The sequence below is a fragment of the Nothobranchius furzeri genome, chromosome 6 (assembly GCF_043380555.1).
Source record: "Nothobranchius furzeri strain GRZ-AD chromosome 6, NfurGRZ-RIMD1, whole genome shotgun sequence".
NCBI classification, from domain to species: Eukaryota; Metazoa; Chordata; class Actinopteri; order Cyprinodontiformes; family Nothobranchiidae; genus Nothobranchius; species Nothobranchius furzeri.
The window spans coordinates 81,008,380-81,019,686 of NC_091746.1; the positions used below are offsets into that span (position 1 = coordinate 81,008,380).

Here is an 11,307-nt window from a genome sequence, read left to right on the forward strand (position 1 = left end):
TATTTTCATGAACAACTGTGTTGAGATTTCAAGTATGCATTTTAAGGCCAGTTACGCCACAGCGAAGCGACAAGGTTGTCCACATTCAAAATACCCACCAAATACTTCTCAGTGGTCTAGTGGTAGAGTGTCCGTCCTGGGAGATCATGGTTCAAATCTGGTCGGGTCACACCAAAGACCTTAAAGATGGGACCCAATGCCTTCCTGCTTGACGCTCAGCTTTAAGGGGTTGAATTGGGGGGTTAAACCACCAAATGGTTCCTGAACGCAGCCACTGCTGCAGCTCACCACTCCCCACGAGGATGGGTCAAATGCAGCAATGAATTTCTCCAGTGCGTGATGACTAAAGGGACGTTGAATGCGTCCTCATTTACCCTGAATTCCAAGAACCGGTCTAGTGAATCCTTACAGCTATTCCAGGATTCGTTGTGAGGCGAATGGGAGTTTTTCGTTAATAATGGTGGACGAAGCGGAAGAGGATTACGGCATTAAATGGTGGTGTATTAATAACTGGCTGTAAAAAACATAGGCATTGGGTGTTTTTCATGAGTATATTTGTTCATTAAATATGTTTTTTTGTCAAAAATTATTAGAAAAGTACTCATAAAGTAGCTAGATTGACTGGTTCAGCACTTTTAGTTTAGTTTTAGCTTCTGTTTAGCGCCGTCACAGCTGGTGGGCTACAAGACTCACGCTGAGGTAGGGGCGGAAATATAAATGAAGGCTGGACCATCCAAATAAACAGCTGCTCACTTTCAGCCCGAGAGGTCGAGGAAAGACCGGATCTACGCGGACCGGGTTGGACGAGTCCTCACGAGGATGCCACCCCTGAATTTGGACGCAGCTAGCAGCAGTCAGGCTTAAGTTGCGTCACGTCTAAATTATCCTGGCGGAAATGGTCGTTTTCTATTTTCCATCTGACAGAACGGTTCCTTCAAATGACTTCATGATCTCTCTGCTTTGGTATGTAGTTAATATGTTCAATTAATAAATAATCTAATGTCATAGAAGGAGCTATCATGGTTCGTAGGCTTTCGACAGAACTCCACTTGAAAAGATCAAAGCATAAAGACTATAAAAACAGTTTTAAAGATGCTGGCTGATGAGAGCTGAAATCCTAAGATCGTGGTTATGTCTTTCATTTGTTTAAGTATGGTGACACACATTAGTGTGTGCTAACATCCGACATCTAGCCCGTGTGCGTCGGACCAGGCAACTGAAGGGCAGCAGGTTCGGACAGGGATTTGACTCAATGTGCTGCAAAGGATCACAAAACCCACTGGAGGATGGTTTGCATCACAAACACGTGGATGGAGTTAAATTTTCCAGGCAAACTCAAACTGTAAATTAAGTCACTTCTTATGAAAGATGTGGTAAAAGTCCTGCGTCATGGAATCAGAATGAAAGGGGAACTAAAAGGCTTTAATGTTGCTGTGTGATGACAACGGGAAGTGAGTAAGGTGGTTAAGGAAGAGTTGATTTTGTCAGTTTGACTGGACATCAGTTATCTGGTAACCAACCACACCCATCGTTGGATGTGAGGTAACCGATGTGTCTCAACTCTAGGGCGTCCGACTCTCAGGTCAGAGAGGGATATGTCTCTACTTGTTCCCCATCCTGCTACACACACACACACACACACACACACACACACACACACACACACACACACACACACACACACACACACACACACACACACACACACACACCATTACTCACTCGCAGACATGTGACTGGCAAACCCCAAGCAATCAACGTGAGGGACAGTGTGTCACACACGCGAGCGGCCCTAACATGCCCATTTCAGCCTTGGCTCACATGCTGGAAGTCACGTCAGCTGTTTCCTAAACCCACAAAGGGAAGGAGTTTCAAATGTGAGCTGCTGGGAATCAAAAGGAACCCCAAACCCATCCAACATTCACATTTAAATGATGTTTTCAGCTCCTAAAAAAGAACTTTTTCCTGTTTACATTCATTTCAACGGTTTTCAACAACGAGCAAAAATCGTCAAATGTGTTTTTCGTGCAAGCACCACGAGTCGTGAACAACGACAACAACAAAATAATTCACAAGCGGCAGTGTGGTGCATGTTGGGAACAGCAGAGCAGTATCAGAGCGTGCCATCTGTGGAGTTGTGAGTTTGTAGAAACAACTCCAGATTCAGCACGCCTCCGTTCACAGCGCTATTCTGGGCAGGATTACTGCATTTCTGACAGGATTCTCCTTCCAAAGGAGGACATTGGATCTCATCCGTGAAACAGATCCAGCGGACCTCAAGCCGCTCTTTGAAATCCACTCGTTACCTCTTTTTCAGAATTAATTCAATAAATCTCCGGCTCTTTGAAGACGACCTCTGATCTGTCCAGCCATGCTGGGCCGTTCACAACGAAGAGGAATTATCTGACAGTAAGAATCGATTCAGCTCAGCAACACGGCAAAAATTAAAGACGGGGGAAGGTGGCGGAGCGTCCGATTTAAGCTTACCTGTGTTTCTCCAGTTCGTTGTGCGATGACCTGAAAGAGGAGAAGATGTGTGTCAGGGTGGAAAGTGAAAATAGCAACGAAAAATGAATCTAATCTCTGTGATAATGACAGCTAAACGTTTTGATCTTTGACGTTGGACGGATAAGAGGTTTGGTGGAGGAAAAGATCAAAACGCTCAGAGAAAGGCCTTCATGTGGCTCGGAGCTGATGTACAGTTAAATGTTTCATAAGAAAAGCAAAAGTACAATAAATTTAAAGAAGATTCAACCGTTGCAAACTGGATATAATAAAAAAAACTGAACTCAACCATGCAGAGGTATGTGCATGCGTTTCAGAACAGCGATGCGTGAACGCTTCCTGTGTTTCTGCACAAACCTGACGTGAAACATGATCAGATTTTTATTAAAAAAGACTAAATGAGTCAGACATGCTGTGGCTTCAATAATCCCCACTGGTGAGTGACAAACAGAGTCAAGGTCAAAGGTTACAGAAGAGTGCGCTTCACCCCGTTCACAGCGAGACAGACGTTACACAGACGGTGGAAGTTCAAGTCCTCTTCAGGAGAGCTCAGACAAACAAAGGTGCTTCCTAAAGAAAACGATGAGACGGCCCGCTGCCATTGTCTGCTCCAACAGAAACCCTTTCAGGAACCCATCCAGCTGATTCGTTTAGCCTCACGCTCATTAAACCTCACAGAGCGAGGGCGTGTTTCAAAACAACGTTGGAATCATGTCAGCGGCTCGGAGGAAGAAGAAATGAGCTCAATATGATTTATTTCTTTATAATACACACATAAGTTTAGCATCTTGTTGTGAACACAATCTGGAACATCTGATGATTTATGACCCAGTAAAGATCAGCCTTTTCCTATTTAACACGGTCTCCAGTAGGAATGAATGCCTTGCAAGTTGTTCTCTGGGGAAAACAAAGCTCCGGTGCACCTGCTTAAAGATGTAGAAGTCCGCTGGGGGAGAAAGTGACTTAAGATGGCCGGATTTGGAGTCTTATTTCCTGATGTTTGGACATCTTGCCTCTGATTGGCTAAACCCAACTGGACTCTACCACTGACTCTTTTTGTTTTGCAATGTTGATGTTTTAACTCCACAAATAACACAGGCCTGAAAGATTTATGCTGTGTGGTGGATGCTAACGGTTAGCTTCAACTACTCAAGACGTTCCCTGCTGTTTCCTGACGTTAAACCAACAACAGCGATTTTCGGCGTGATCCAAGATGAGTGAGTCCATGAGTGTTAAATGACACAGTGACGTAGATCTGTCAGGATTTTCTGAACCGAGTGTCTTTTTTCCATCAGATGCTAATGCAGGAAACAGGGGCAGAACACTACTTAAGCATTCAACTTGCACGTTAAACTTAGAGTCACTGATCTTTTTCAAAGATGATGAGTAAAACAAAATGTTTGTCAGTGAACCTGCCCTTTAAAACAATCCATTGCCACCTGCCAGTAAAGCAGACCTTACAAATGCATCTCCATATCAAGCTACTCTCTCATATTTCACTTCTGTTTTGTGCCCTTTGGCTTTCCTACACAACTTACAGACCTGACTTGTGTGTTTGTGACACTAAATGTGAATTGTAAAGTAGGGATGCAACGATAAGAAATTTTGGGCCGATACTGATATCTGATATCATAGTATACCAAGACCACCGGGTACCGGAACAGTTTCTTCCCAACAGCTGTCAGACTCCTGAACTCTGCCTCCTGACATAAGACCCACGTTAAACTCATGGACTGCTTGTATTAACTACAGCCTGTAGATACTTATAGTCATAGCATATTCATAACATACTTCATACCGTGTGCATTATAACATACGTAATAGATCCATTCTGTAATATACTTACACATCTACATTATTGCTAATATATATTGTAATACATCTATATCACGGCTAAAGCACTTCTGGATGGATGCAAACTGCATTTCGTTGCCCTGTACCTGTACATGTGCAATGACAATAAAGTTTAATTCTATTCTATATTAATATTGCAGTTATCGGCGATAAAAGATATTTCCTGAAATATACACATTTATATTTATTTTGGGAAATATCTGTTATCGTCCATAACAGCAAGCATGACTTGCTTTCTCTCTATAAAATGACCAACACTGACCTATACCGATATGTTAAAAAATGACTAACATCGGCCAATACCGATAATGATGCCAATGTACCGTGCATCCCTAATATAAAGACTAAATTGCTCAGAAAGAGGCGAGTATCTAGCCAATTAGACGCAGAATCGTGATGAAAGAACAAATTTGTGCAGATGTCATTCACTAAATACGTCTGAAATAGGGCTGCACAATATATCGTAAATATGTCATTATCACGATATCAGCATGCAAAATATGCATATCGCAAAGAACAGATCAATATCGAAATGAATGGTCAGCTCAAATGTTTGCTAAACATAATGCATTCTGTCGATCAAACAGGAGGATGTTTTAACTAATCAAATAGAGCTCTTCACCCGTTTGGCCAATTGGGTGTGTTCTCATAAGTTAGATGCCCGCCCCCGAGGCGGACGGCCCTTCATTCTGATGGGTAGCAAACACCTGACTCAGCTTTGTTCTGCTGATTCTGCTGATCCCGGGATCCGCTGATTGCCTTTTCTTGTTCATTTTCTTTTTCCCTTTCTTCACATCTTTTGCTTTTCTCATTTTTATGATTTGTTTATTTCTTTGTTTTTGATTATTTTTGTTCCCGAGTTAAGTTTTTCTTTATCGCAAGTAATATCATCGCAATATTAATCATTGTTATTTAAAATCGCAGGTTTTCCTAATATCGTGCTGCCCTAGTCTGCAACTCTTTTTTTTTTTTTGGAAACTGATGTGAGAAAGGTTTGAGACCGGTTCCAGACACCTGCAAATCCAAAATTCTCACAAACACTTCTGTATTTTGAGCCTGATGTTTTGAAATTCTTCCCAGTTCTGCACGTCCAGGAAGAGCAAAAATAGTCTTGGGTGAGAGCTGAATGTGTGACGCCGCACAACAGCCCTCCTCCAGGAAAAACAGCCCTGCTGCTGCACGCTGGCCGGGCGGCAGCAGAGAGGACAGAATAAAAACACTCTCAGACGTCTGGAGGCTCAGACGCTCAGCAGAATTCCTCAGCGTGTGGGCTATTCCGAGGACAGCCCCTATTATGACACGCTGTCCGCCTGAAACAGGCCCTCCGTTCATGAGACCGTCATGGATACCACGGCAATAAAAACAAAAACAGGAACAACAAAGAGCCAGACGGACAACAAGCCTTTTCAGACTCTCCGCTGTTTGAGAGCTCTTGTGCTGGCGAAGCAGTGGTTTTCCCACAGCTGCGCCGAGGAAAAGGGCCCCAGCATCTGAGGGACAACGCTGTTTTACAGCGGCACAAAAATCACCCTGGAAGGAACGCAGAATTTCACACCGCCCATGAGCTAAAACGGAGCTCAGCTCCATCATGAAGAAAGTTGGTATTCAAACTAGCACAAGCAGGGGACATGTCACAGTCGAAGCACAAGGCACGACCAGGAAACCATCCAGAGGAAGGGAATCCGCACGGATCCACGGCAACGCGAGGTGAACACACACCTCTGCCTGTTATGTAAAGGATCATTATGTGACATGCAAAACAAAAGAGGAAAGGCCAGAGGAAAAGGAACTAATTGAGGAGAAACTCAGCAGCATCTTTACTAGCGGTTTTATTTTTTTATTCCATTTATTTTGAAGCAAACAGCAACTGCGTTCCAAGTCATTTTAGTGTCAGGAAAGCTGCAGATTTTAGCATCAAAATGACTCTTTGAGAAAAAGTTCTAGTTATAAAAAAGAAAACCTGAGTTAAAGTATGAGAAAACGTTTTTCCTTCACCGTCCGTCACCACTAACCTCAAGCATCCTGTCCATGTCTACAAAAAAAGCTGCAGGTAAACACAAATAGGGTTGTGATGTTTGCCAACAGGCTGGTCACGAAAACACCAGGAAGAAAATAAATCAAGTGGGTGGGTGTTTGCCCCGTGGCACAGGTGTGTGTTTTGGCCACCACGCCCTGCGGGCACATCCACACACACACACACACACACTCGTATGTAATAAACAAACATATCCCCTTGTTAGAGTGAAAAACGAACGTGGAAAGTGCTGCGTTCTTATTTAGGACGACCCTTTTCACTTCTACACCCACCGTCCTCCCACCTCCTACCTGGTTAAGCCAACGTCATTCACGCTCAAACTGTTTTCCTCTGAATCACCGGGTCATTTGATGTACAGAGAGGATCCATACGGCACACCTGGACTAGATCAGCCTGAATGGGAGCTTGCGTGTAACCTCGGATAGGATGCCTGCTCAGGGCGCGTCTCACACCATCCATTCGTGACACAGAAACGGGACGGTCCACCTATTGTCTCAATTCTGTTTTTAGCAATTACAGTGAATTAAAAGTGAGTCAAAAGGTGAGTAAAATATCGCGCCACATCTATTTTGAGTAAATTGTGCAGTTTATCAAATCTAGATTAGGTGTTTTTTTAAATAAAACATAAATTAAGTAGGGGCCAGCTCACACTGGCAAGTTATGATTTCAAAGAATCAACAGAAACATGAATCAGGTTGAAAATGTTACAAAAACATATAAAACCTAAATGTAACAGTTCTAAATAGAGATTAACCTAGATGGCTTTTTCTAATGCTGATACCGATATGTAGAAATCAAGATGAGCCGATGGCCGATATGTGCTGCCGATTTTTGTGGCCAAAATCTAGTTGTTCTCCACCGTGTCTGCATGCTAAAATGTCACCATTAAAAGTGGAAGCACAACATTTCTGAACGTGATCAGTCTTGAATGTCAGAATCGAACCAGCTCTTGGATCTTGATTTTGTACACGGCGCAGTATAAGAACCAACATTTACCCAAAGGTAATCAAACAAATCGACGAACGGATCAAGTAATAAATACAAAAAATACGGTAAACATAAAGAAACGTCAGTTGAACATTGACTAAGCAGATGTTTTCAAGAACGTAAACGTACATTCAAATAAAACCCTGCGGCAGCACCAGACTGCCCAAGAATGTGCCCGACTTTAAATCGGCATTACTAAAGCGGTTTATCGGCAGATGTGACGTATCAAAAATGGTAAATATCGTCTCGATCTATCGGTCTATCCCAAGTTCAATGTTTTAAAGTTTCAAGTGACTGCGTGTGTTTCCCTGGCGATAGGGGGCGGTACTTGCCTAAATCGTTGCAAGCATCTGATATTTTTGTGTTCGAGTGAGACCTTACCAATGGATAGCCATTAGGGTCAAAAATCCCTGGGAGCACAACCTCCAGCAAAATGACAAACACATCATACTCCCTTTCATCACAGGCAACGAGTGAAGAGGTAAATGTGTAAAACAACATTTATGAACGGCGAAAGTTTTAAAAACCGTTTGTGACAAATAAGTAGATGTGTTTTGTCTTCACGAGCTCCCAAAGACAGAGGTGTCTAAAATGGCGTTGCCCAGAAACTTAGACCCACCACCGTGTATTTTCAGACTAGATTGTCATGGTTATGTTACAAAGCTGCCAATATTTTTCAACATTGAATTCTTTTTCCACTACGTTTGGATGGATATTTCTAGAGATAAACAGTAAAAACTACACATTGTCTCTTTAAAAGAGTAGATAAAAGCTGTTGATGTTTAACAGGTCCAGCAGGTCTGAAATCAGAAAACCAAAACTGAAACCTGCTCTTTATGTTACGTAATGACGTGGCTCCTCAATATCCGCCTGTAATGGGCAGAAGCAGCAGGTCCGTGAAAGCCTCACGGGTGAGAAGCTGCTGTTTTGATCGAGCAACAATGAGGCCTTCATGGTCTCTCTGGGTGTGTGGGGAAAAGGGATTGCAGTTTCTGAAATGCGAACCCCTTCTCTTTGTTTCATCTTCTGCAGGACTTGCATTTAGCAACAAGACACCAAACAAAACACCACATGAAGAAATAAAATAAAAAATGACATTTAGGGCTTTCAAGTAGGCGTAAGCTTAGTTTAGAATGGTAAAGTGTGTGTGTGTGTGTGTGTGTGTGTGTGTGTGTGTGTGTGTGTGTGTGTGTGTGTGTGTGTGTGTGTGTGTGTGTGTGTGTGTGTGTGTGTGTGCCCCTCCTCTTGGCATGGGGAGGCTAACAGCAACAGAAACTGAGCAGAGGCAGCAGAGTTGACAGTGTACGCGTGGCACTGTTGATTGGAGAGACCAAAACACCGATCCCAGACCAGCTCAGACACCAAAGCACTTTATGTACTACTGCATATGTGTAAGTGTCTGCATATAGGAGGGTTTGCACGAGCTGTCACGAGTGTAAACACACAAAGAATGGGGTGAATTTTACCTGTTGTTCGGAGATTTTCTGGAAATTGTCGTAGGTTTTGTTTTCTTTCGGGAATAGTCGTTGCTGTAGGGTAAAACCGACGCATAGCCGTGCTCTGCCTCTGTTGACACAAAGCAAAAATAAATCACAAGGGGGGAAATAAACTGATAAATAAATAAGCCATAAAAGCGGGGAAAGTGAGTGAATAAATAGGAAATACATCAAGGCTAAACAACCACATTTTTCAGATATTTTATAAGGCATATTAAAAGCACAAAAAACGTGTGTTTAGAAAAAAATAAATCTACCCAAAAAAGAAAAACGTAGAATATATATATAAAAAATTTAATCTGTGATTATTCTGAAGCATAAAGCTGCTGAGTCCAGGATGTACCCATCGCCTGGTCTGTGCCCCACTGAAAGGGAAAAGTGACATCATACCTGCACTGTGGATGTTGTTAAACCCCAAACATCAACTCAAACCCCTTCCTCCTAAACCCAACAGCTACAGAAAATAATCTATAAACGCTGTCAGCCCAGCTTTACCTTTACCTCTGTCTCGTCTCTCCAAATACTCTGCAGCCTCCAGCAGAATTAAAAGAGAATTAAGTTCCATCTTCTTTGATGTCTCGTCATAAAAATAGAAAAATCTATTTACACAAATAAACAATTCATAGGATAATGGAATGAAAATGTAAAAAATAAACTGTTTCAGAGCGATGTATGTGCGCTGCTACGTTCACTTCTGAGTCTTAGCGACTCCAAACTACAATAAAGCTCCTGAACTCAGGAAGTTGAGTGATCGTGACTTTATCCAATCAGAAAAGGCTCTCCGCCGGTCCCAGGTGTGTCCTCACCAATGAAGCTCTTTGCTGCTATTTGATTGGCTAAACTGTCTGAAGTCATTGGGGACATGCCCTAGCAACAGCTTCAGCGCCACACCTATCTTGAAGCTGATTGGTTTTACACATGAAGGACGCATATGATTGGCTGGAAGCGACTCTGGGCGTGCATTTTCTTGAACTTGGGGTGGTTTGGTTGCCAAATGAGATAAAGTTCCCAAAGTATGGTGTTTTTTTTTCTTTTCATTCTAGTGGTGAAGTAAACTGCACTCTTTCAGTCAACAAGACGTCTGGTCCTATTTCTCATAGGAGCGTGTGGTATAACAGACCTGCTAGCATGCGGTGTTCGTGTTTTGGTGCTCATTTCCTGTCCATGTCATTATGAAAGTCCTGCTAGAAACTGAGATGAGAATTTCTGATGTGAAGATACAATATGGCAACACACTCGTTAGCTTGGTATTAAGAAATACACAGTAAAGAAAGTTGAAAATGATGTAGTTTATTTAAGCACCTGTCAAGTGTAATAATAACTAGAGCTAATCAAGTGTGTACTTCAAAATAAAAGGCTTTTAAATGTATTTTCACAATTAAACAATTTTATAAACACCATATATCTACATTTAAAGAGACAAAATGAAGATTCTAAGAGTTTGGCAGAATGTGCTAAATTATGGCCATTATTTTTAGATTATATATATATATTTTTTTATACTAAATTTCAATGTTTAATTAGATTAGAAATTGTGAAATGACATGAATAGCAAAGGCTGAATCTCGAAGGATGACCTAAACATTTTGTTGAATGCCATCCATTTTATTGCAAATCCACCCCCCTTCAATCTAAATTCATTGATCTCATCCAAATGAAGTTCAGATCGTGTGACTGGTCTGGAGTCTGTAATTGCGGCTGTGGATCCAGAACTTGAGGTTCATTTGAAAGTGGGATGACCCATCATGTCCAGCGCCAAGTGAGCTTGGGCAGAGTGTCAAAGCTGCTGAAGCATAGGAAGAGTTATGAGTAGCTCAACAGGGGCGTGCAAATGTGGTTTGTTGTGCATGGCAGGCAGTTTGTAATGCTAGCAGCCAGATGTTTGCTGGACTGCATTCTGAAGGCATCACATTGAGGAAATGACTTTCAATGCAAATGATGAGAAAAAGGACCCCGAAGACCAGTAACATAATTAATGTTTGTGTTGTGCTTACTTTGGGGTCTTTTACCACAGACAGAATTATTTCAAATGTGGCTGTCGGTTTTGTTAAAGTCAGCAAATTTACAGGTGTGATGAGCAGACTGGATGAGGACCAAAAATGTGTGAAGCTGAAGCCACACCAACAACTAATTTATAGCAATGCTTTGCAGACTTTTATGAAAATCCTGTTGATGATCGTGTTGTTAAATGTTAACTTTTATATAAATACAGTAACTCAGCTTTCAGTAGAAATGCTTTCAGTCCATTCAACCCTGCAGTCATCGGATGCGGGTGATTTTTGATCTAAAATCAAGCTGGTGTTTGGTTCACCGATTTCAAGTCATAATGCATTAACCCCATTCTGCTGCGAGTCAAGCACTTTCATATCTGTCTGTATTTTGCATGACTTAAGTTCAGTGTAACAACAACACTGAATTACACTCATGAGC

At 42.0% G+C, this 11,307-nt stretch overlaps 1 protein-coding gene across 1 annotated transcript in view; it reads right to left on the bottom strand.

Moving 5' to 3' along the window:
* mxd4 (MAX dimerization protein 4) overlaps positions 1-9,647 on the bottom strand; it is a 33,943-nt gene extending 24,296 nt beyond the window's left edge. Inside the window, exons 1-3 of the mRNA XM_015943732.3 lie at positions 9,379-9,647; positions 8,848-8,947; positions 2,488-2,517 (exon numbers count right to left, since the gene is read on the bottom strand). Coding sequence (XP_015799218.1) covers positions 2,488-2,517; positions 8,848-8,947; positions 9,379-9,442 — 194 coding nt within the window. The 5' untranslated portion in view covers positions 9,443-9,647. The remainder of the gene's footprint in view (positions 1-2,487; positions 2,518-8,847; positions 8,948-9,378) is intronic.
* Between the last annotated feature and the right edge of the window lie 1,660 nt (positions 9,648-11,307).